The 26,397-nt window shown below is 37.0% G+C and overlaps 1 protein-coding gene across 5 annotated transcripts in view; it reads left to right on the top strand.

The window, feature by feature from the left end:
• Window positions 1-26,397, top strand: part of AP3B1 (adaptor related protein complex 3 subunit beta 1) — a 164,990-nt gene that overhangs the window by 27,191 nt on the left and 111,402 nt on the right. For all 5 annotated transcript variants that reach the window (XM_030004425.2, XM_030004427.2, XM_041120733.1 and 2 more), the window contains exons 5-7: window positions 497-657; window positions 6,057-6,123; window positions 16,497-16,676. In XM_030004425.2, the coding sequence (XP_029860285.1) occupies window positions 497-657; window positions 6,057-6,123; window positions 16,497-16,676 (408 nt within the window). The remainder of the gene's footprint in view (window positions 1-496; window positions 658-6,056; window positions 6,124-16,496; window positions 16,677-26,397) is intronic.

Below are 26,397 nucleotides of genomic sequence, written 5' to 3'. Positions count from 1 at the left end.
TAAAATGGATGTATTATCAAGAACTTGAGTAGGAGTGTCGTAAATGAGAACCACATTTTCATTTGACAGTTCTTACGTTTAAGTAATAAAACTGAGTTAGGTGTGTTTTTCAGAATATCTGAATTCCACTTGGATTTCAGAAAATGTTTCAGGTCATTAAATAAAATTTTAGTCTTTTTTATCCATCATTCCCATATTTTGCTTGGGAAAGTGAATTATGTTAATGTTTTCCTTTGCCAGATTTCCAGATTTTAATAATATTTCAATGTTTTCTTTCTTACTTTCTTTAACTTTTTTTGGTTGTTGAAGGTTTCTAGTGTTGAAGTTTAGCACATTTTCTTATTAGTGTGGCCTTAGCTTGCAAGCCTAACTGATAGTCAGATAAATTTACATGTTTTAATGTGTGGTCACTAATGAGTGTAAACACTGCAGAGAATTTAATGATGCATTTCTGCACTATCTTATTTTATTTCTCCCCTTCTCTCCCATTCTTTAGGATCCTAATCAGTTAATCCGCGCAAGTGCTTTAAGAGTTTTATCCAGTATCCGTGTCCCAATTATTGTTCCTATTATGATGCTTGCTATTAAGGAAGCATCTTCTGATTTATCCCCTTATGTGAGGAAGAACGCAGCCCATGCAATCCAAAAACTGTACAGGTAAGTGATGCTGACAAATACTGAAAAGCAATTTTGAGATAGCTGTGGGCTACATTTATTAAGACTACTGTGGGATTGGCATGTCTCTCATATAAGATCTATTTCTTAAAAAGTATAAAGTGTGTACACATTCTGTCACTCAACTGATTTGATTGGAATGCAGGCAAGTCTCTTGCTAGAATAACAGGATAACTATGAAGAGGTACAAAAAGAAACCGATATGCTATCTTTTGTTTTTAATATACCGGTTATTGTCATCTGTGTAGCAACTGTTTCGATGGGTATTCTCAGAAACAAAGATTTCTGTGTTTAGTGTCTGTGTCTTTCATCCTGAAGGCTGTAGTTTGCAGTACAGGTGACAAATGAATACTAACTCATAGAAATTTTATCTATGCAAATCCAAATCTTCTTCTTTCCTCTTCAGAAATTCTTGTTGTGGAAGAGTTCTTACAAAGAGGTGGGTACTAGTTTACACAGGTGGGGGCAAGAGAACCTGTAGCTTTCCAAAATAACGGCAGACATTTATTCTACTACTTATCTTTTATTTCGCCTATGCAAAAAGAGGAGGGTGAGAGTGTTAGGGGTTCCGAATCAGGTAGCCTGAGGCTGCTGCAGTTCCATGCCCCCTCAGACCAACCAGTAGCGAGGCTGAGCGTGTGTTCCTAATGGGCACATACACACATATACAACATACATGCATGCAGCCAGCTATACCAATCGGCACAGACGGAAAACAGCACTCATGCAGGCAAAACTGGCACCAACAGCCTTATCCTGTTGCACGCTCTGGCTGATCAGGATGCAGGCCCATTAGTGGACCTGTATATGTACAATATGGATCCACCAGTGATGGTCCTGGATGCTTAGTCTTTCCAGTAACTGGCCTTACATCCCCAGTCTCCCCAGTCACTTGCACTTTCACATAAAAGCGCACAATGCTTGCAACCCCACTGCACTTGCTGTTACAGACCCCCTGGGTCAGACACACACATGCCCACACCCTTTCACTCAGACGATATGAATCCCACAGTAGCTGGATTTAGACACTCAGACTATGCAGTAACTGACCCTTATATCCCCTTGTCTCCAGTTGTCTCCTACTGAGTAGAGAGGAAGAGGGAAGAGGAACAGAGAGACTGAGACACACAAATGGGTATCTCAGTCAACCTCCAGGCCTTACAGTCTCTCCAATAGTTCGCCTGGATGCCCTGGTCCCTCTGGTAGCCAAAATCTCCAGTTGTTTCACTCGGAGACACGCACACATGTCCAGCCCAGACCTATGGCCCCACTTCAATATCTGGCTTCACAAGGCACCTAGTCTGGCTTGATAGTCTCCAGCAATCACACACTGACATACATACTTACTCCGATTGCTGGTGCTGCAGTTATCCAGGTCCCTATAACCCGTGGCCTGACTCCAGTTGCTGGAGTTTAGATCTCCATATTGCACATGCACACAGAATAGAGACTGCCTCACCCAGGGAAATAGTTAGAAACAGAGTTTAATGAGAAGACAGAACAGACTGTGGTTATTAGGTACAGAGCATGGCCAGACAAGCATACTGAGCAGCAAAGCATTTACATCCAACTGGCTCCTTTAATGCACCTATCCCTCTATTTTCCTACGCTTGTTTCTCCTGAAATCATCTAGAACCCTCCCTTTCCCTGCCTCCAATTTCTCCCATAAACATCCCATAGTAAGTCTTGTACAATCCCAAAATGCTCTTTCTGGCTTTGCATAGTAAGTCTCATAGCCCTGTAGCTAGTAACACCCCTAAGTCTGAAAGGTGCTTTGGAGAGCCTCTCTGTCATGATAGGTTCATTTTAGGACCATAATGCTGATGGCTTTTCCATGGCAGCTTTTGGAAGAACCTGAGCTGGGGCTCCTTCCTTCTGGTGATTTTTTTTTTTTTTTTTTTTAAATGAGCTGAGTGCTTTCATGTGATGGCCCTGGGAGTAGCTGGGTCAAGATGGTATTGGAGTTTCCCCCATCTCTGTAATCCTCTGCAGAGAAGCCTTTTATCATGTAACCTAACAAGAGGGAATGGATTTTAGTCCTTTTCTGCTATTTGAATAGTTTCTTTTTTGTTAGCATCTGGTTCCAGCACAGAAGAGTCTTTTTGGCCTGAATTATACTCCATACACAGAATATGCTTTGATTTCCTGAATAGTATCAAAACTATTTGGAGGAGTTTGGCCGTAATGGTCTATTAGTGCCAGCAGGCTAGTCCACGAAATTTTACCTTAAATTGATGCTTCCATTTCTTCTCTTCAGGACAGGCAAATTTTATTTTACTAGTCCAGATTAAAGAGTTTATTGGTGATTGCTGAAAAACTGGAAGATGGTGAAATCTAATTTGATTACTATAAGACCTTTTATCCATCTTTCATCCAATCTCCAGATATGATTGCATCTTCAGATATAACTTGTGTTTTTTCTTATCTCTGGTTCAGATGGTATCCTATGCTTATATGATGTCAGTGGCAAGATTTTGAAATCATCCTTGCAAGTACCACAAAAAGGTGGGGTTTATGGTAAAAAAATTGAGCAGCATAATCTGGAGAAACTGGCCTCACTCCCTTCTAGTTTCCATGAATTCCTGACTGGTAGTAAAATGGATGCCTAGCTCACATAGCAAAGGAAAACTAATGAAATTGACATTCTATAAAGGTTACCTTAATGGTTTAGAGGGCCTGTACATCTTTCACAAGTTTTCACTTCATGCAAACATCCTAGACATCGTAATGCAAGTTTTCAAACTGCTGTAGCTGCAAATTCCACCTTACCTGGACCAGAATAAGCTCATGGTTACTTGTGAATGGAGTTGTAACTAACAGTTGTGTCTTTGGTAGTAGAATTTGGGAACTGCTTATAGAAAGCATGAGAACTTTTATCATCACATTTTCAAAATCTACTTGTACAAATGCCGTATTTGATAGCACTGGTTTACTGCAGGACCAAGGGAGAGAGAGTGTAGTTTTCTGGATCACTTGAAGAAGCAGCAGTACTGGGAACTGGTGAATAGGCTATCAAATTAACCTGTCCACAGGCAGGCCCAGTTGGCTTGCCTGCAAATAAGAGTCTTTAATGGGCAGTCTCAGCAGACTTTTCAACAAGGATCACAACTGGTAGCCCCACAATTCAGCGATATAGATCACATACTGGTAGCAAGGCTGTCTTTTGGCCTATTTGTAATGAGCAAGTAATTTCAGAAGACTTGCTGTGAAGTTGGTCAAAATCAGAATTCTGAAGGGGATAGATTTTTGATGTGAAGTTCAGTCAACAGTTTATATACTCTCCCACATCTAATTTCTCCAACTCCTGCAAGCATTTGAGTAAGAAGGAGTAACAGTTTATTCTAATAGTGCCTGTACGCTCCATTTAATTTTGGTTTCTGTGACTTCTCTACCTGTTTGGTAGTCCTGTATTCAGTTAGTGCTCCAGTCGGACATCTGGATGTAGGTTCAATACTCCAGTCTTCCTTGCATTTAGTGTCATGGTGTTTGGATGGATGTCTGACCTAGAAGAGCTTGTTCATTAGTGGTTCAATCAGTCCTAACAGCAAGAAGCTTACATATCAAACAGGAAAGATTTCAGGCATAGTGTGAACAGCAACATTTGTGCCCAATGCAATCAACGTTGCTACGTACATTGAAGTAATTTTATCATTGAAAATGTCAGATCTCTTGGTTATTTCACTTAGAGTGCATGTCAAAACTTTTAGTATCTTCTGTCTATCAATAGAAAACTTTACCGCGTACTTGCACTTACTTTCAGTGATTTGGAAAAGGACTTTTAAAAAGTCCCATCAAACAGGACTTTTTAAAAGTCCCATTTAATAGTCCACATCAAATAAAAATCTATTATTAATAGATTCCATACTACTACTAGTAGATACCACAATGGGAGCAGATCACTCTGAGCTCTTTAGCCTGTTCTTTTATTTTCTCTCCAAGAATGCCGCGTTCCTCATCTGAAACATCAGTAAAGAGGAGAGGGAGGAACGTGAATTCAGTTATCAGAGCCCTTACTGAAGATTTTCTGGATCACATAACAAAATTGATATTTTTCAAAGTTTCTTAGTAACAAGGACTCACTTCTTTCTCTCTTTAAATTTTATATCAACTTTCAAAATTTGAAATAAGGCCTATTAGAAAGACTTTTGGCTTTTCCTCTGAGGGTTTTGGTCCTTGGCAGAAGATCCAGTAAACCTTTTTTGAGAAGAATAGAAGTTGGAACAAAAGGTGATCGTAAAAGTACTTATGGAATGATATGCTGTTGCTTTGTTTATGCTAATGGTGGCTTCTAACAAAGTTTTGTTATCCATTTAGCATGTTCTAGTATTGCTAGGTATTAGAGCCTTAGCTAAGTAGTATGCAGCTAGTTATTCACTTTGTGAATCTGTAGCTGGAAAGGATATACTCTGTGCATTAGGGCAGTTCATCACTCAGCATTGTAAAATAATGACCAAATACTTCCTTACTTATCTGCAATAGTATCCACATTGAAATGACTTTTCAAAGGCATAGAACTACACATCTCTATGGCACTTTGTAGCTACTTTTTGTATTTTCTTCTGCCTTGGCTTTGAATTCTTCCATGCTCTATACATCCATGATGAAGAAGTAGGTGGAATGAAAAGTTGGTCCTTACCTACCTAAGAAGCAAGGTTGACAATAATTGATGTTCCTGGCAAATTTTTCTCTGCTCTTTGAATATGAAAAGGATGTACAAAGATTGTTATTTGCAACTTTTGTTTTTACTCTGTTTCTACTATTTATGTAGGACTTTAAGCAGTCTATTTTTCATTAGCTTGCACATGAGCTTTGTATAGGTACACTTGAATACAATGTCCAAATTTTTGAATTCCAATACTTCTGACTAAAATTAGTGAAGTTAACTAAATGTCTTCTTGAGGCATTATATTGATAATTAGATAATAAAGGTATTGTTCTGCTTTGTCCTGATGTTCATTCACTGCTGAATTCATTCATACTGAATTTTGTTCTGCAAAAGGAGTAAGATCCTTGTGGCTTAACATCTGAAGCTCAGTCAAGTTCTCCCTAATTGGTTTGCGTGCCTAATGTTTCTTAAATCCTAAAATTTTTATGAGTTTAAGTATTAAGATTCTTATAGAACACACATAAGTGGTATAACATAAAGATAATCTTTATAATCTAATTTTATACTCCTTCAATTCAGTTCTGTATTCCATGATTAACTTTATTTTTAGTCAAGTTCTTTTACAATCAGTTCTTTGGAATACTTGATTTTTCTGGAAGTGGTTTCTTCAATGCTCTTGGTTCCCAGCTTGTGTCTAAAGGTCAACAAACCTAACCTCTTTTAATTTCAGATATGTCTGACCAAATGAGTAAAAAATTTTTATTTTTCCTTCTAGTCTTGATCCAGAGCAAAAGGAAATGTTAATTGAAGTGATAGAAAAGCTTTTGAAGGATAAAAGTACGGTAAGAAATAGTATGCTATTACACATGCATATATTTTTAAAGAGTTTACTCCTAGGCTGTCATTCAGCAGTACATAATACACTTTCCTAACCCTTGCTGATGTGGTTTTATGAGTTTTTAGATACTTTTATCGTCGTGTATTTATGCATTATACTATGACTGTAATAGTGACCATCTCCTCTAATAAGACTGGTAATTTTACTTGCATCATGGGTATTCTTAATCTGTTTTTGTTAGCATGTTTTTTATGTATGCTTCTTTAAACTTAGTTTTGAAAATGAAAGTTGTACACTGATTCATATCATTATATAAGTGTCTGTGTATAAACACTTTTTCATTGGGAAATTAGCTAGGTCATTTCAATTTGTTTGTGATACTGTAAGAATAAATTACTTCTGTATGATGCACAGTATGCCTGTTGATGTAAGTCTGCCTTGTAGTGTGTACAACTGTTAAACAATGATGCTTGCTGTGCTCTTGTTTGTTCTTGCAAATATCCCCACTTCCAATCTGGTAAGTAAACCCGATGTCCTGGGACAATTGCTGTAAATTTAACATTTCTGTTTGCAATGGTTTAACCCCAGCCAGCAACTAAGCACCACGCAGCCGCTCACTCGCTTCCCCCTCACCCAGTGGGTCGGAGGAGAAAATCGGGAAAAGAAGTAAAACTCGTGGGTTGAGATAAAAACAGTTTAATAGAACAGAAAAGAAGAAACTAATAAATAATAATAATGACAACAGCATAATGAAAGGATTGGAATGTACAAATGATGCGCAGTGCAATTGCTCACCACCAGCTGATCAACACCCAGCTAGTCCCCCGAGGGGCGATTCCCCGCCCCCACTCCCCAGTTCCTATACTAGATGGGACGTCCCATGGTATGGAATACCCCGTTGGCCAGTTTGGGTCAGGTGCCCTGGCTGTGTCCTGTGCCAATTTCTTGTGCCTCTCCAGCTTTCTCGCTGGCTGGGCATGAGAAGCTGAAAAATCCTTGACATTAGTCTAAACACTACTGAGCAACAACTGAAAACATCAGTGTTATCAACATTCTTCGTATGCTGAACTCAAAACATAGCACCTTACCAGCTACTAGGAAGACAGTTAACTCTATCCTGGCTGAAACCAGGACACTGTTATATTTTGGCTGCCTTATATAGGTACAGGTTTTCTGTATGAACTCCTGGATGTCTCACAATGGTCATACACTTTATTTTTCTTCCTGTACCCTACAAATAAATTTCCCAAGTCTAAGCCGGAAAGGTAATTGAGCAAGGAGTCAAAGATAGACTTCAAAGGTAAAACAGAGTTGTAAATTAACACATTTTCTTGTTCAGATTACTAACTTAGTGAATGTAATCCTTTTTGAGTAAATGAAAGTAGTAGGAGGTACCAAATAGTGTGTTGCTTCATCTGCTATTTGCCAAGCGGTTTTGTAACACACAGGAATGTATCATTGGTTGTTCTAGCACAGTCCAGGTGTTCAGGACATAAATGGTGCTGTTCTCTAAAAGACATCTTGCAGCTTCCACTGAAGGGTTACTGAAGGAGAATGTCAGAACTTAATGGCTCAGCAGACAGTAAATCAGTTAGTTAGTTCTCCTGACTGCCTCTGTGCTTGACCTGTACTCATTTGTCAGAGGCCTTTGTGCTTCTGTGGAGTTGCCCCCCGAGTGGTTCTTTGTATTTTCTTTTCATGGTTCATGCTCTTGGTGTGCATGTAGTCTGTGAATGTGAGATTAGATTCTTTATACCTGTGGAGGCATAAAGGGCTGAGAAGCCATCTTTGTTTCTTTTTATTGCTTACGGCAGGAAAATAAAATCCTTGAGTTTTCACTCTGTTTGCTAGTCCTTATTGCGTATGGTAAATGGCAAGTTACCCAACAACTAGTCATTTACACATTTACTTTCACTAAATGTTAGAGGAAAAAAGTATAGAGTAGGTTTGGGTCTTCTTTTTCCCAGCACACTGATCCTGACACTTGGAGTTACTTATAAGGGGATTAATGCTCATTGCTTAGTATGTGCCATGATTCTGGTGCCCCTGTGGTACTGAATAATGGACACTGTATTTATGAAGCAATAGTCAAAGTTATGCTATTTTGTCAGCACATTCAAGAAACTAAGAATGATGGCGTAGAATTGGGTTTTCTGGACCTCTTTGGAGACATAATATGGTTAACTGCTGCAACTTTTTCCTCCCTCTGTTTCATCTTGGTCTTTTCCATAGCAAGACCTAATTCCACCCTGGGCTGAGACATCTCAGCTTCAGAAGTTTTACTTTTTCAGAAAGTGATATGAAGAATTATTATTCCAAAAAGGGACCATACAAATCTCTCTTCAGGACTCTCTGAATCAAAACCAAGTATTAACATGTGCTTTTTCATCCCAGACTCCACAGCTTGTGATATAGAGTGGATTGGTTTATCCTCATCATAGAATTGTTGTAGAATAGTTTGGCTTGGAAGGGATCTTAAAGATCGTCTAGTTCCAGCCCTCCTGCCATGGGCAGGAACACCTTCCACTAGACCAGGTTTCTCAAAGCCCCATCTAACCTGGCCTTGAACGCTTCCAGGGATGGGGACATCCACAGCCTCTCTGGGCAACCTGTTCCAGTGTCTCACCACCCTCATAGTAAAGAATTTCTTCCTTATATGTAATCTAAATCTACCCTCTTTCAGTTTAAAGTCTTGTCCTATCACTAAGTGCCCTTGTAAAAAGTCCCTCTTTGGCTTTCTTGTAGGCCCCCTTTAGGTACTGGAAGGCTACTATAAGGTCTCCTCGGAGCCTTCTCTTCTCCAGGCTGAACAACCCCAACTCTCTCAGCCTGTCTTCATAGGAGAGGTGCTCCAGCCCTCAGATCGTCTTCGTGGCCCTCTTTTGAACTCGCTCCAACAAGTCCATGTCCTTCTTATGTTGGGGGCCCCAGAGCTGAACACAGTACTCTGTGTGGGGTCTCACGAGGGCAGAGTAGAGGGGAAGAATCACCTCCCTCAACCTCCTGGTCATGCTGCTTTTGATGCAGCCCAGGATGCTCTTGGCTTTCTGGGCTGTGACAGTGCATTGCTGGCTCACGCTCAGTCTTTCATGCACTAATACCCCGAAGTCCTCCTCAGGGCTGCTCTCAATCCACTCATTGCCTGGCCTGTATTTGTGCTTGGGATTGCTCCAACCCATGTGCAGCACCTTGCACTTGGCCTTGTTGAACTTCATGAGGTTTGCATGGGCCCACCTCTCAAGCCTGTCAAGGTCCCTCTGGATGGTATCCCTTCCCTCCAGTCTGTCAACCACAGCACACAGCTTGGTGTTGTTGGCAAACTTGCTGAGGGTGCCCTCAATCCCACTGTCCATGTCGCTGACAAAGATGTTAAACAGCGCTGGTCCCAATACCAACCCCTGAGGAAGGCCACTTGTCACTACTCTCCACTTGGACATCAAGCCTTTGACCGCAGCTCTTTGAGTGCAACCATCCAGCCAATTCCTTATCCACTGAGTGGTCCATTGGTCAAATCCGTGTCTCCAATTTAGAGACAAGTATGTTGTGTGGGACAGTGTCAAACACTTTGCACAAGTCCAGGTAGGTGACGTCCGTCATCTGTAAACATAAAGACAAAAGACATGACATAAAACATAACGAGATGGCAAAAGACATCATGACATAAAGACAAAAGCTTTTAGAAAGTATTTTGCAGTCTTTGTGAAGAAAGTTAAGTCAGGTTTGTTGCCACAGAGTTCTAGAAATGGGTCTGAGCTGTAAAACAACAGCATTTTGTCATAGCCTTATGACATACATGTGTTTCATTAATGCTAGTTCTCAGGTTTTTGCAGCTTCTGTTGCCTGTTTGACAGTCAGATGGCCTGAAATTTGTAGGGTGGTAGTGTGGAAATCGGACCACAAGTGTTTACTTGACACTAATCATTACTTGTCATCTCCTGACAGTTTTAATCTGATGGCACTAGATTAGTTTGTTGGGAAGGTGTTGCTGTTTTCATTAAATAGTGTCTTTATCAGAGTGGGAGAATCTTAGTGACTTTGGAAATTGTTGAACATCAGTGGTTCTCCACCTTGTTTTCCCTTGATGGAAACGTCAGGTTACTTTTGGCATTTCTGTGTACTTAAGGGCTGATAATCCTCAGACAAGCTATAATGCATTGTATATATATAATTACTGGATGTGGGAAAATCCACCATGTGGTATTTTTGTTTGGGTTTTTTTGTTCTTGATCCATTTGTTTTAGACATGTTTGGAGGGAGAGTGTAATTATTAACATTAATGATGTATGTAACAGTTGAATGTTGGTCAAGTGATGTTTGAGACTTTGCTTTAATAAAAAGAAAATTTTTACTCATAATTTGTTTATTTTCTGTAACCATTTGACTTCAAGCAGGGTTTTTGAAACTTGCTGAAATAACGTCTGCATTAAAATGAGATAGAATAGCTACTAAACATAGATGCCTCTAAATTTATGTGAACCAGACTTTTTTTTTCAGAGAGAACATGCTATTGTGGATTATTAATGCAGTTTATGTTGCATAGAAAAGGCACAATGTATTTAAATTAGTCAGAGTCATTTTACATTTGAAATAGCAAGAAACTGTCTGGATGGGAGTTTTACTACAGTAAAATTAAGCCATTTTATCAGACTGTACAAAATGTGTTCATTTTTTAGGTCTCAATCAGTAGTAAATTTTAATATAAGCTGAGGTAAGCAAAACTTAAAATAAGATGAGATCTAACCTTAACCCAGTACTTCATTAAAATTTCTGGTGAGGTAAATGAAAGATCACTCTACTCCTTAAGTGACTTAACACGAAGATTCAATTAAAAGCCAAGCTCTCAGTTAATCTAAGCTGCAAAATTATCAAGTGCAAACCATCGTTAACATACGCTCAAGGGTAGCTAACTGGGAATTAGAGTGAATCAACAACGCTGTGATTTTGTGCAAGGGTATTTAGTTTTTAAAAAGATAAGATGTTTACAAGTAACTTTATTATAGAGACTTAAGAAACTCCTAGTAATGTTTTTACCCTTGCTTCACAGAAAAAAGTACCTGAGACTTTGATAAGCAGGTATAAAAACATGAATGCTTGCTCCTTTTATTTTTCTACTAATTCTAGATAATTGAGCAGCTGACATGATTTTATGTAGAAAGGAAGATAAGAGCATGTGTGTATTTTATGCTAAAATGATTTTCTCAGAAAGTAATATAGCTAGTCACGTAGTCATGTGTGAAGGTGTAATTGGATATTTTAGAGGAAACTAGTTCCCTTTTTCTTTTTGGTTGATTCTGTATCACTTCATTCTAATTCTATTTTTTCCATTCACTTAACAAGCCTGATGATCTAGCTTTGGGGTATAGGGTTTAAGGCAGGATTTGCTGCTTAAGTTGCTTTTGGCATACTGTGAAGGACTGTAGAACTGCATTTTGTTTGTAGCTTGTGTATTTTACAACTCTGATTGTGTAAGCAACAATAAAAATCAAGTTCATTAATGATACCTGAGTTACAGCAGTTAAAAAAAAAAAAAAAAAATCCATGTTGATACTGTTGTCCAAACCTGTAAAGCGAAAAGAACTTGTGACTTGCATTCTTCAGCCCAACTAAAGTATCCCAAAGTGTATCTAAAGCTGCATCTAAAAACAAAGGGCAGAATGTAGACCTGTAGCTGGGATGTAATTGTATGGATGCTGGGCATATTAAAAATGCCCGAATTTATTGCAGGTTTCTGTCTCTAACTTTGATCTGATTTAATTTTGTTTGGGCAGATACCTCTGTTTATAAGGAAGGTTTATGATGTTTGTGTGGAAATATAAATGCATGTGCTGCATGATAAAAAATTTTTTCAGCCCCCTGCAGAGAACAGGGTTGGTATGTGGCTACATATATTTTGTGCTGTATCATAGCTGATGCTATTATAGGTCCTCTTCTGGGACCAGGTATTATACAGAGTGCAGCACTGCTTTTGAGAGCTTCTAAGACAGAAGAATGTTAGAGGGAAATTTCAAAACATGTTGGCCAGACTTGCAGATGCTGATTTGATTCGCAAGTATGTACTCCTGATGTTGTGTCCCCAGAAACCTCTATTGTGAAGCAATATGGGAAGAGCTAGAGGCAAGTTTTGGGTGAAGAGCGACAGTAAATTGGCTTATTGCATGGAATCTGTTTATTGCTAATTAAGATTTACACTCTTTTCTAAAGGCTAAATTTTCCTTTAGTCTCTGCTTAAATAATATTTTTTCCTTTAATATTTTAATCACATTAAACTACTTCTGATATTTAAATAAATTTATTATTCAGTTCTGGTGTGATAATTTACTCCTAAGTGTAACAGATGCAACTTAATATGAATTCTCTTTTGAGAGTGAAAAGACTACACAAACGCATCAGTCTTAGCATTTCTTTTGCAGACTGCATGGTTACTAGATGAAGCGCAGATTCTTGCGAAGTGAAACCCCTTAGATTAAAAAATGGTCCTAGGAATTGGTGATGGCTTTGCAATGAAGACACTGATCTTTTAAACTAAAGCAGTCTATTTGGGGTTAATGGGGAAAGAAAGCTGGGCTCTCTACTTTTCAACAGTAGGCTTCTGTTAATAAGTTAATATTTTAGTTTAGACCCCAAATGTGTGGATAAGACAATGTTTTCTTAACTTATTGATTTAATGTTGGTAAAAGCTTCACTTTTGTGGAGAAAAAAATCACTGAGTTTGTGCAGATGTTTTATTGTGATAGATCTATTATCCAGCTATTAGAAGATAAATGACTGATCTTTTCCAGTTTCCTTGCATCCAGAAAATTGAAATAAGAAGGGGAATATCATTTGGGCTGTATGATTAGGGCAGGTGGGGTGGCCATTAATTTAAGAGAGAGGAATCTTGGCAGCATAGGCCAACTTGCAATATATTATCAATCAAACCTCGATGTACTTCTTGTGATGACCCAGCACTCTCAGGTTTTCGCAGTGTTAATTAGAATTCATGACAAAATAGATGCAAGGAAACGTTTTGTACCCTTCATAATTTTATAGAAAATTTATTGTTATTAGAGGAACCATTTGCTTAGTGTGATTTTTTTCATTACCAGCTTGTCAACTAGCATAGATAATCTGGAGAAAATATGAACTCCATAGATTGGGTGTCACTTTTGTTGATGGTTCATATAGTTTACCTTGGAGCACAGCTAATGGCTGAAGTTCATAGCAACAGCACAGAAAAACGTGGCAACCAGTGGAAGACAAATGAACCATGTTTATTGCTTTAATATAAAAAATACATAAATGGAAAGCAGCATTTGAATTTGATGAGCTCATTGCTAGTTTTGTTGGAGTGATTTATATTTTCTCCTTATACAAAAAGCTACTATTGACACAGTGCGATGGAAATTAACTGACTGTTTTTTGGAAACCGATATTTTTTGGTTTTATATTCTGATTGGATCATTTTGTTTTAATTCTAAATATTTTTATGGAATGTTGAGCATTTAATAAACAAAGATTATTAGCTGTTCCGCTGATGTTTAGATGTATAGTAGGATCATACTATAGGGGAAACAGTGTCAACTAGAAAATAATCTCTTACTAAGAAAGCATTAGGAAATTTTCTCAGATAAATCCTTTTGTTACTAATGCATTTTCAGTCTGTCTTACATTCTCACTTTTTTTTTTTCCCCTTTCAAATGAAAAGCCTAATTTTGAAAAATGCAGTAATGGGGAGACGGGCATGATCTTAGAGAGTGTCACGATGTATGGCAATTCCTGTATTAACTTGTAAATCTAGGGACTCTGCACAGGAATAAAATGCTTGTTCATCCAGTGGACCTCTTGAATTTCATAGTGTATGTTCAAATTTTTATTAATATCTTTTAAGCATTCACAAGTGACAGCCTTCCTATTGTAAACTTGAGTGACTGATGTGAATTGAAAAAAGTATTTAGAATTCCTGTATTTCAGTATCACTATTTCTTTGTATCAAATTGTTGCATTTTAGTCTCAGTAACTGAACTGTTAAAAAGCCAGTGCTGTTCATAGGATGTGTGCTTAGTTTTAAAAGATCTAAACTAGTGTTACATGTATTATTTTATGTCAGCTTTCAAACTATATCATATCCAAATGGAAAAGAAATACAGCAAAATGTGTGTGCAGTACTAGTAGCAGTAAAAGGCAAGCGTCTCCACTCCAGAACTAGTCGGACACCAGCATCTGTGTTGTCCTTCACCTGTGAACCTAAAAGGGTATTTTTAAACATTAGGCTGCTACTATTCTTACAGTCATAAATCGATCTGTGTGTCAGTCTGTGTCTCTCCCCCTCCTTTTTTCCTCTTGTATCTCAAACCTGTCAAGAGACCCTATACTGTCTTGTAGTGTGGAGGAGTAGAATATCCATAATGAAGTCTATGGGACAGTGACCTAAAAAAAGTCTCTGTGGTGTAAAAGTGTCATCCCTTTCTTCTAAAACTTCAGGTCCCTCACACTGTCCTCTGCAAATTGGCCTTAACTGCAGTTCAGAGTTTTGCATCCTGACAAAATTGCTTTGCTGCGAGTGAGTTCTAACATACAATTCTTCCCACCCTTCCTCACTTCCATCTCAGCTTATCTGGCCTAATTGATTACCTACTCAGGACTGATAGTGATTTGCCTGGAGCTAACCGCTGTCTTCTGCTGAGCTTTGAATCCGCGCCTAAGCATCAACTCGCAGCAGTTTTTAATTACAGAATAGCTTACTCCAGCACGTTATTAAGATGAAAGTTTAGTACAACAACATTAAAAAAGAACTATTGTTTTTGGAATACAGCAAAATATAGCAAATTATTTTAGATGTAAAGTGTGTTTTATTTAGCTCTATCAAATAATCAAATTTTGCTCCCTGGAATGAGTTGTATACTTTCTGGGACCAGCAGGTACCTGTATGTGGACGGGGCTGGAGACAATAAATGCAACTTCACGTTTATTCTTATTGGTAATTCATAAAATCCCCACAGAGCCTGAAACTTGTTTAGCATAATAGCAAGACTATATTCTGAGCTGTTTTCTTTCAATTGTAATGTTGGGCGCATACTAATAAACCAAATGTCAGCCAAATACAGGGAGAAAAATGTAACATATGAATATCATTGTATTTAATATTTCTCAAAAAGTACCATTTCAATAAACTGCACTTCTATTTAATTGCTTACTTTAAGTCATTGGGGAAATTTTAGAGGTTGAAATGCAGATCCCCAGGGCTCAGATAGAATATGACGTTAATTTGCTGCCAGAAGGCTATACTGCATGCATGCTAACTGCATACATATCAGCTGCTTCATATAAAGTCTCATCATTTTAGTTATTTGACTTCACATGTACTCTGACACAAAACAAATCTTAATTAAAGCAATTACAAGAGAAAGAACAGTAATTCCAGGCACACAATGATGTGTCCTTACAAGTCATAGTCAGCTTTTGAGGTTTTCCCACATTTAAAGTAACCTGCTGCCAGAATTTTAACGAACCCCAATATATGTTTAATTTCTTTTATTTTTAAAAGAAAATACCCTGTCAGAAAGTTTCAATAAGCCTTGAGGTGTTAGAATGTTGAGAATCTATTTAATTTTCTTATGAAAACAAACATATTTTTATAATCATAGTCAGTATGAGGATCTTTCTGTATGTATAAAGATTTATTTCTTGTGGAGGCAAAACAATTGTGTGAGGACATAGCAGGGCATAAATGATCCATTCCTGTAATTTTGGAACCAATAGGAAAGTGCTGAACAACATGCAGGAATTCTGCTTGTGTTCTTTGAGGAAAAGTGCTAGTATTACTCTGTATTGTATTGCTGATTTTTATGCCTTTTTTTTGCAAAGTGTATTCATGAAACTCCAAATATAAAATTTCATATGACAGTTAATTTGGCCATATTGAGATAGAAGTTTGGATCCCAGTAGTGCTGGGAAGCTTACCCCAGCTCCTCTTTAGTTTGATCACGCCAGTGTTGATAAGAGAATCCCAACAGACCTTGTCAGGCATATTGCTGTATTATACTTCTTGTTGTTTCCTGTTATTTCTGAGTTAATTGCAAGTCGTCTGATAATTTATTTGGAAACTGTAACTGTAAGAAAAAAAATTTATGCTTACATTGCACTGTGTCTTCAGGGCTGGGAGCTAAGATTTATGTGTGTAATAGAAACAGCAAATGTTTTCTCTGTTCTAATAAACTTACTCCAACTCTATTTTAAATAAGATACCATTTCTGTGGGCTTAGGGGTTTTTTGTTGTTGTTTCTTTTCAATGAATAGAAACAATTTGAAATTGCTGAGAATTGCTACTATTAATTCCGATTCTTACTTGTGTATGAACTGTAGAAGGAACACTGACCTTCTTTATATTTTGTTTTCTAGCTGGTAGCTGGGAGCGTTGTGATGGCATTTGAGGAAGTGTGTCCAGATAGAATAGATCTGATTCACAAGAACTACCGAAAGCTCTGTAACTTGTTGGTTGACGTGGAAGAGTGGGGTCAAGTTGTTATAATCCACATGTTAACTCGATACGCACGTACACAGTTTGTAAGCCCATGGAAGGTAAGTTTGTGACTTTTAAAATTACTATTGTGTGCTTGCATTCTGAATTATTTCCATTGTTGGATATACTTAGTCTTTTAAGATGCATTTTTATGCAGAGTTTAATAAAAACAGAAATCAAATGTATAACTCTTAGCTCTCTAAGGCTTCACTAACACAAGGCATCCACCCTTCTCCAGAGCATGAGAATTCTTCTTCCAGGCTATAACCTTCTGATTTACCCCAGACACATTCTATGGGCAGCAGAGAGAGTCCTTTTTCTGTGGTTCTTTGAGTGACATGGCTCTTTGCTCTATGAGATTTTATGTAAGTTAGAGCTAGAAAGGTTTGCCATTCTGTCCTGAAACTAGGTAGAATCTACTTTCTCTGTGGATATGAATACCTAGTATCACAGCATGGTGAACATTACGTTACTTGTCTAGGCTTTGTTAATGTGCTGAGGGACTGTATGGAGGCTTAAATATATGTTTTTGAAATATGCAATGTAAAAAATGTTGTGGTATTTTAATTTATATTATGTAAATATGAGTATACTCTTACTTAAAATTTATAAAAAGGGATATTCAAAATACAAATCCTATCACTCCTACCAACAAAAAAGTAGATAGCGCAAGAAATTGATGCTATTAATATTGGTTTCAATAGGGATTTAACTCTGAATAACAATTTAAATTAAAAGAATACTTCTGGAAAGAACTGTGTAATATTGCTCCACAGCTCTGGTTGTTTGCGTTTATTACAGGCTTGGGGGGCGTTTTACCATTTAATTTGAAACTAATTCATGTTTAAAGATGTACATATTCCTTGATATATATAGTTTTACAGCAGTAGTTGGAGATGGACTTTGTACAGTTGCTTAAAAAGATGTTTGGGGTATCTACTTGCAATGAATATAAGGTGATCCCAGAACCTTAGAGAAAGTTTCGTTTTATTTTATTTATTTGTTTATTTATTTATTTAATTTATCTATTTTTTTTTAGACTGAAGTAGTTCTGCTATAGCTCAGCTAATGTGTCTTAACACTTCTGTTTGGGCATTGCTATTTCAGTGCAGATTATTGTGGTTTGTAATCAGTGTATTAACAATTTTTTAAAGGTTTCTTTTTTTCAGCATTGGATACAGAATGACACCAGCTCTCACTGAGTTCTTTCAAACTCTGTCTTTTAATGCCCTTTGCCTGGGAATTAGGCAGAAAGGCAGTGGTGTTCTGTGTTAATGTATGTATAATTTACTATGTGAAAATAATTATAAGGAGATGTATTTGCACAAACAGTTAATTTCAGCCTGATTTAGTTTACAGTTATATTCACTTTTTCTTAAACAAGCAGGTGTTATAATGATTAGAAAACTAGAAACATAGCACAGATGTCTGAAGTAGAAGCATATTTTTGCACTACCATTTGGGTTCTGAAACACCCTTTTTCATTTCAGATGAAAATTAAATTGTTTGTAAGAACACATCTTTCCAGAAAATTGGAAAATTTAAAAATTGAAAATAAGGAAAGTATTTTTAGATAACGAGACACTTAAGCACATTAGGAAAACATATTACTTGAGGCAGAGTGTTATTACGTGTTGCTTATTGAAAGAAGGTGACTTGCGTTCTTCTCCCTGACCTCTAGAAAGAGTCAAATTGATAATTTGCTTTGCCTAAAGCTACAGTTTTAGAATTGATTTAAGCCAGTTTTAGCCTGTGATTGGACAAAGGAGGAGTAGAAGAGGATGACCTCATGTCTTGGACTGAGAGGTTGAAGGTCTTTATGGAATTAGGTTTCTTTAAGACTCTAAGGCACTTTTTTCACTGAAACTGGACGGGTCACAGTTGCTGCTGTGGTCTCTGCTCTAGGAATGTGAAAGGTTTGTGTAGCAATACTGCCTGCGTCAACCTAAATTTGGTCATCAGTGGCATAGTATTAATAACACTTTGTTTCCACTTTCATGAGCTTCAGTGCAAAATTTAGTTTGTCTACCTACTCAGCAATTAAATTAGCAGAATTTTTTTCTGGGGCTAGTTGAAATGCATGCCTTTGTCAATAGGTTCTTAAATGAACTCATCATACAACAGGGCATCTTGTGCAGTAGAAGAGATTTTTAATTTAGTTTATTTGCATCATTATGGATCAGTATTTAGGCTGTTTATATGTAAATGTATGATTTGAGGAACAATTAAGTGTTGACAAAGTAGATTGCAGTCATATCAATTGCAGTGCATTTTCCATAATTTTTCTAACTGACATCTTTGATGATAAATAGTGGATGCCAAGTCAAAGCCGATTATACAGTGCACTAGGAATTCATGGCGCTGTCAGGGAGAAGACCGATTGACTTTAAATTTACATATTAATGAGAAGATTTGTTAAGAGGCTGCTTGACTATAGAAAATAACAGCATATTTATAGGGCACGACACTTTATAAATAAAGCTGATGCAGGAAAATGGAAATTAAACCTATCAGATTAATAAATTCAAGGCTGCTAAAATGCATATTTGCATTTTTATTCACAAAAATTTACCTTACTTTTTGAGAAACATATGCTGCTTTTTTTCAGGTTGAGCTAATTCCCAGCAAATAATGGTGTAATGTTTTCAACTGATTTCTTGTGCATTTAGAAACCTGAAGAAAAATTTGGAATACTTACCCGTTATGGAGAAAAACCCTTCTTTGAGCAATATGCTTAAAATTGTTGCAAAACTTTGGTTGAATTACCCATTAACCAAGAATACTTAGTTTTATATTCCTGTTTTTAACTTCTCTGGAGAGTAGAATTTTTAATTCTGATCATGAACGCTGTGAGGAAGAATGTCCTTGGTTTATCCTGTTTGTCTTGAAATACTTAGAAGGTGTTTTTGAAGTAGTTACATGTGAATAGCAGTTTTGGAGTAACCTTTTTTCCATATGAACTGTATTCAGCTTTAACGTGTATTAACTGGAATGAAAACCAGACACTCATATTCTGGAGTGAAAATGCCTGCTCGGTTCTAACTGGGAAGAACAGTTTCAAGTTTTCTGGGAAGTAACATACTTGATGGTAGATAACACTGTAATGCATCCCACCTTAAATGTTTTGCCCAACGCTTGTCACAGGAGTTGTCGGGACTGCCAAGTTGATTTGCGAACAGCTCCTGAACCATTACAGCTTGCAGCCTAATACATGAAGATGTTTCAAATAAAGTTGCTGTTGGTTTCCATGAATGCATTAAGTTGCAGTCTAGCAGTTCTAACTAATTTTCAAGCTGTTAGCCATCCCAGTTTCTGCAAGGTGATGAAGATCACAGGAGGCAGTGACTGCTTCAACTCTCCTGGAATATAGATCCACCACCAAATATGTGTGCCATCTGGGAGGGTGTTGTCTGAAAACAGCTGACTTGGTCAGAATTTTCAGTGGTCATTGTAGAGAGCAAAATGGAGCTGGGAGCTGTAGTCTTGCAAAAAAACAGTGACTCTCAGGGCTGCTCAGCTTTGTTTCAGACCATTGCAGGTTACAGAAATAAATATTCCTGGTGTTCAATTAAGATTGGAAAAAAATGGTGAATTCAGATTGATCATGGGCTTCAGTCATAACAAAGTTATTTATAAACAAGTACTTATGAGAAGCATGTCTCAAGCTTACACTTTTAGGATTAATTATTGAAGTATTGCTCAATTTAAAGTGCTCAGAATTTGACGTAACTGATGGGGGGAAAATTATCTAAAAGAATAAGGACTTTTAGGAGAAAAATCGCAAGTCTTTGGGTGTATATACCTAAAACCGTGAATCATGGAAAGTAGCCTCCCTCTTGAGGAATTACAGGAAGAAACACATTGAAAATATTTATTTTGATTGCTAGGTCTGACAAAATATTGAAGTCCCTTCTGACCTCAACTGTTCTGTGATCTCTAGTCTTTTAAATGCTTTAAAATGTTTCCTGCTCTTGTAGGGTTTTCTTAGTATCTTACAGTTATGAATTCTTAGTATATTCCATAAAGGTCATGGTTATGTGTGGTGGAATCCAGTTTCTAATGGCTATTTAAGATGGGTCAGCAGTGTCTAGTACTGCTCTAAATATTTTTTTTTTGTTCCCCTTGTTGGGCTGTACATTGAGTGAACTGTAATTGTAAATTATAAAGCTTCAAGCACAGCATACAGGGAATACTGTCTATCCTTAACTTTTGTAGAACTTGTTAACTCTGTAATGAGTATTCAGAATCAGTTCTGCTGGTTTATTGCAGGAAAGCATAATAAAACTTGCAAATCCTATACTGAGAGGCTGAGAACAGAAGAAGGGAAAGGTGTATTGAGGTTGATAGCCTCCTGTTAACTAGGTGAATTACCTAGATAAAGTGATAAAAATGAAACAAGCTAAAGTACTTTAAAACTATTCTGTATGTAAATCATTCATTTAATAATGAATCAACCTGAATACACCTTTCCCTTCTGGTCTCAGCCTCTCAGCAGAGGATTTACAAGTTTTATTACGCTCTCCTGCAATAAGATGAGTAAGGGGACATAGACAGTCGAACAGATTTAAGAAATATTGAGAATAGCATTCAATCTTTTAGGATAAAATTAATCAAGTTATGTTATGTATTAGTACATTGCAGACCTTATTGAAGTTTCATTGTAGATATTTGTGCTGTGTGGTTCTACCAGATGATAGTTTTGTGAATTTTTTTAATTTTTTTTTTATTTTTTTCCCCTGCCCTCGAAGATTATGAGGCCAGAGAATTTTCTTCCCCAGAGATCAAAAGCAGTCATCTCATTTCCAGCTTCCATTAAGCTGTCCTCTTCAGATGCAAGTGTGAAACCATATAGATCAGTAGATTTGCTTCAGCCTGATTTGGCTGATAAGATCAAAAGATTAAATTTAGGAAAACTACTGTACAGTGAAGTTATGTGTTATAGTACTTATTTCTTCCATTCTTAGTATACCTGTCAGAATCCTCAGTCTGAATTGGAGGATTCTGAATTCAGTTACCGTATCCCTGTCAAGAGTGCAATACTCTCTGACCGCGTTCTTTTAGTTATACACGAGGAGGGGTTATTGTTTAATATCAAATTCATTTATTTGAAGATATTTGAAGCATTTAGGGCATAAAATGGACTGGCTAGCTATTTTACTGTAATACCAGTTTTATTTTTCCCTACCAGGTGTACTACTTAATAAGATGAGTTTAACTTAGAGCATAGATTTATAACAAAAAATGGCCTCAAGTTGATTGTGGAAATTTGATTACTTGAAATGAAACAAAACTTTCTGGTCATTAAGGATGTATAATAGTCTCTTCTGTCACTGAAAAAGAGCATTACTGTCTTTCTACTTTCCCTCCATCTTCTCCCTCCCTTCCCTTGTGTTAGGGGTAGTGTTTCTAAGGCAATCTGGATAAGGGAATTGATCCAGCAGAAGAATAACTGAAAGGACAGGGGGGGGTTAAATTTCAGCCGCATGAATTTCCTGATTTGGTTTGCTTTGTAACTGCCAGGCACTTACTGCTGACAAAAGAGAAGCATAGTCTGTAGAAAAAAATGCCATTTATTTTTGCAGCAAAGCGTATTCCTGTGGTTTCCGTTAGTCCTGTGACAGACTTGCAGTGGAATAGCAGCAGTGGCTAGAACTGTGTAGGCAAGTTCTCTAGGACATCTGTATCAACTCAAATTATAAAAGCAACCCCTGCTTTTCCCATAAATTTGACAAGTAAAGTTTCTGTGTATTCCATCCAATGCTGTAGTCTTACCTTCTTGACTCAGGATGAGGGTTTTTTTGTTACTTACACATAGGATAAGAGGCATTTTAGCCATCTGTTGCAAATAAGTAGTTAAAATTGTTTTTACCTCTGTGTAGATCATTGACTTAGAGATGAAAATTAATTGGAGGAAAGCAATGAAATATTTTTATAGAAATCTAAATATCAACTGTCTAACTGCTAATCATTTTTAATTTAAATATCAGATGTACCAGACACCAATCAGCCCATGAGCCACCAAAGTTTCTAGCTTTAATTTTGGCCATTCAATGATACTTAATCATAGAAAATCGTGTGAACAATATGAAATGACTGCTGTCTTAGAATACTTTAGGGCCTTCCTGGATGCCAAAATATTCATAAATTCTGTTCTGGGCATCTATCTGTGGGATGTTATTCTCTGTCTAGTAACTTGTATGGCCTTTTCACAAAGGATAATTAGAAGAGTTGCAAAATAAGCTTCCTTAGCTCCTTCTTTGCAAAAGTAAAACTTTGTTTAATTTTTCTTCTGTATGAGGAAGACCTATGCGAGGTCTGAGCCTGTACACTTCTTCTGTTTGTAATATCAGGTAGAATTCTTGATTGGTTATGGCATGTCTCTAAAGGACCATGGGGAAGAGTAAATATAAAAAATTTCAAATTATCTTGGATCGTCCATCTCTTTGACAGTGTGTCCATAAGTTTGTTCCAGTTTATGGTTGGAAAAATGCCAGACATGAAGGCTGGGGGTAACTTAGGCCTGAATGGTAGCAATATGTGCTTTTCCATCATGGCTTTTGCCATCATAATAAATATACCACCAGTTGTTGGTGTGAGAATATCACTGAAGCGAATCAAAAGATGTTTTAAGATGCTTTCAGCTCCTTTGCCTACTTATGCATTAGGATGAAGGAAAAAAAAATCTGGTAATATACAGGATTTAATGTCTGTTGAGGATGTTTAGATCAGTAGGGCAGACTTTCCGGTGAGGATAGCAGACTTTCAGACTGCCCGTCTAAGTACCGGTACAGTTAGCATTCTTCTAAGATTTCAGGTCATTTTGTGTCTTGAAAATTTGAGGCTCCTAACTAACATCTAGAGCTAGGGCTGTAGTCCAAATATAGTTTAAATGTTGGATAAACATTTTAGTAACTGTGAACAATCCTAAAGCTACATAAACAAAAATTTAAAATAAAGGTATGAGTGTGTTTGCATATGTGGGAAATGGGAAGGTCCCTTTGTTCTCTTTCACTTTACTTTTAAAATCATCTACATGTTTTCCGAGAGAAAAGAGTTGTGTTGTTTTAAGGAGTAAGTATACATTATTTGGTGTAACTAGAGGGTACATTAGGAACACTATAAAAGGAGGGGTTCTGTGAACTCTTACAGTTCTGTACAGGCTGAAGATCTATGAGATCCCTGTTTTTCCATACGTTGTTTATAATTCATGACAGGTGGTGGCTACTACTTCTAGAGCATGTAGTACCCCACTCTTGGTTGCAGCCCCAAAGTAACTAACAATTACCTGTTTTTCTTCATGGTTCACTTATTGTGCAAAGCTATGGAAGAATACTTTTGCTCAGCAGTTGGTTCATAAGTGCTTGTTACCTTGATGGGATGGTTTATACTGCCTCTTCAGATACTTAAACTGAGATTAAACCTTAACAATCATAAAAAGCCTAAAACCTGCTCAAGCATTTAACCAAATTTCTGAGTACAAGTTCCAAATTCCAGTTTAATTTTTGGATGTTAGGGGAAAAAAAATGGGGAACTTGTAGCCAGAAGGAGATGGTATCTTTTCCCTTTAATTTATCCCTTCACCTTTGCTCCTTCTCCATTTTATTTTTGCAGGGTTTATTTTATCCCTTCTTCTTCTTGCTTGTATTTTCTGTTCTTCTTCCTCTCTTCTTATGCTCTAAACTTTTTTTTGTTCTTTGCTTTGCAAATCTGTCTGTCTTTGCACTTTCCTTATTGTACCTTTTCCACACACTACTGAAATTGAGGGTGTTTTTGTGGTAAGAGAAAGCTATTTTATGCCTTACTTCCATTTTGAGGAGAATAGAACTGTTTTGAATAAATTACAGTGATCTAAAAATCATAATTGATTGTTTTAATTCTGGCTGCAAGTATCATGAGACTTTGTTACAACAATAATTGGGAATTTGGGGTTGTTGCAGAAAGATGTTAATTACTGCAGTATATTTAACTCTTAGCCCCTATCTTTTAGACAGCAGTCCTAGAGTTAGTTGCTGCTTCTTACAGAAATGAGAATGAGCTTTTGAACACTTCTTGAGTCTTCACATTAGTTTGGTATGAAGTTACTTAGCACAGATGTTCCTGTAATTGTGATATATTGGGAAAAATTTGATGTTCAGTGGTCCTCAAACCCATACCTCCACCTGTGTGATGCTCTTGTCTCAGAGCTGTAGTATAAAACTTTTATGAGTACATGCTTTCTGAAGAATGTTTTGGGTTTTTTTCTTTTTTTTTTTTGAGTTTTTCTTGAAGTCTTTTAATTCAGTACATTTTTTAGTTTGTATTCAAAACTATGTTATTGGTTAAGCGAGTTTTTAAAAGCCAATGTAAGGCTGGATTAAAGAGTTTTGGGAGAGTCTTTCATGTAACAAATACATTTATATACTCATACTATCTGGGAAAATTGTTGGGTTTTTTTAAAGAATGAAATCAACATGTACATCTGCACTGGTTTTATAGAGGATATTGTATAAATGAGAGTATGCAGGGATATAGTCTTAGAATAGGTATATGAGAGGAAAAGATGTAGTAAACTACAAATGAAGCTTGATTTATTTATCGTTTATCATGTAAATTTTATATATGCTGGAAGTTAAGCCAAGAACAATGTTGTGACTGAAAATACCTTAATCATAATTTCGCTTGCCAGTCTTATTGTCAAGCTTGAGTAGGTGTCTTAGTACCTTTGTGTAGTTCAGGTATCAAGCTTGCTATATTTACAAATTGGAAGCTTTTTATATAGAAGGCTTTTTTGAATTGTGTATAAAATCTCCCCAAACTAGCAGAATTTTATTGTGGGTTCCTTACCCACATTAAAATTTAGCTTTTCTACAGAAATGGGAAAACGCTTTGGTGAGTATGAAACATGCTCCAAAGGCTATTGATACCATAGGGTAAGCTGACTTGGAACACAAATCATTTTACAGAATATGTATGTCTCAAATTTGCCCTAGGATAGCTGTTTACAGGGATGTTACGTTATAGTCAGTAAACGGCTAAGAGTACCAAGAAGATACTGGAAGATTTTGTGCAATGGCTTTCTCTTTTGTTGGAACTGAACTGAGACTAAAGCTAGTGTTTTAAAGCCAAAGAATAAACTCTTGATAGTCTCATCTAATTTGAATCCCGTTTCTTGCAGCCTTGAACTATTGTCACATGCTGATGCAAGTCCTTTCTTACTGGTAATGCATAATTGTCATGAGATCACCTGAGTTTGGATGATACTAAACTCCAAGTGACTTAAGTCATGGAACTGTGCAACTGATCTTTAGATCATGAGACCATTGCCACAGTTGTGAGCCCTTATGAAATATAACTCAAGAAGTTGTACTCCTCCCTTCCCTCAACTGTTGAACCTCTTTGAAACAACCTGGTGATAAAAGGAAATTCAAAGCCTTTTTAGCAAAGGGATTAATTGAGCTCAGAAACACTTCAGAACTCCTGTGTCCCTGTGAGATGAAATCTGGGGGAAAAAAAATATTCCTGAGTGTGATACCTCTTGTGTGAAAATGGCCTGGGTTTGGTCAATACCCTGAAAACAGGAAAGAGCGTCTATTTGAACACAGTGAAGGCAGAAGAGAAGGGTGTTTTCTTCTTTGGAAACTTACCCCATTCTTTTCGTGCATTTTTAGATCATGGATTCTCAACCTGCCTGTTTCTTGTGTCTCTTGGCTTTTTGTATTAATAGATGGTTGAGACTGTATTGGCCATTGAATTACAGAAGGTCTGGTAAGAAATTTCAAGGGCGCTCACAATGTAAACCCT

The sequence above is a fragment of the Aquila chrysaetos genome, chromosome Z, assembly GCF_900496995.4.
Source record: "Aquila chrysaetos chrysaetos chromosome Z, bAquChr1.4, whole genome shotgun sequence".
NCBI classification, from domain to species: Eukaryota; Metazoa; Chordata; class Aves; order Accipitriformes; family Accipitridae; genus Aquila; species Aquila chrysaetos.
The sequence above is the reverse complement of the archived record's forward strand: the minus strand, read 5'-3'. Positions and strand labels throughout refer to the sequence as shown.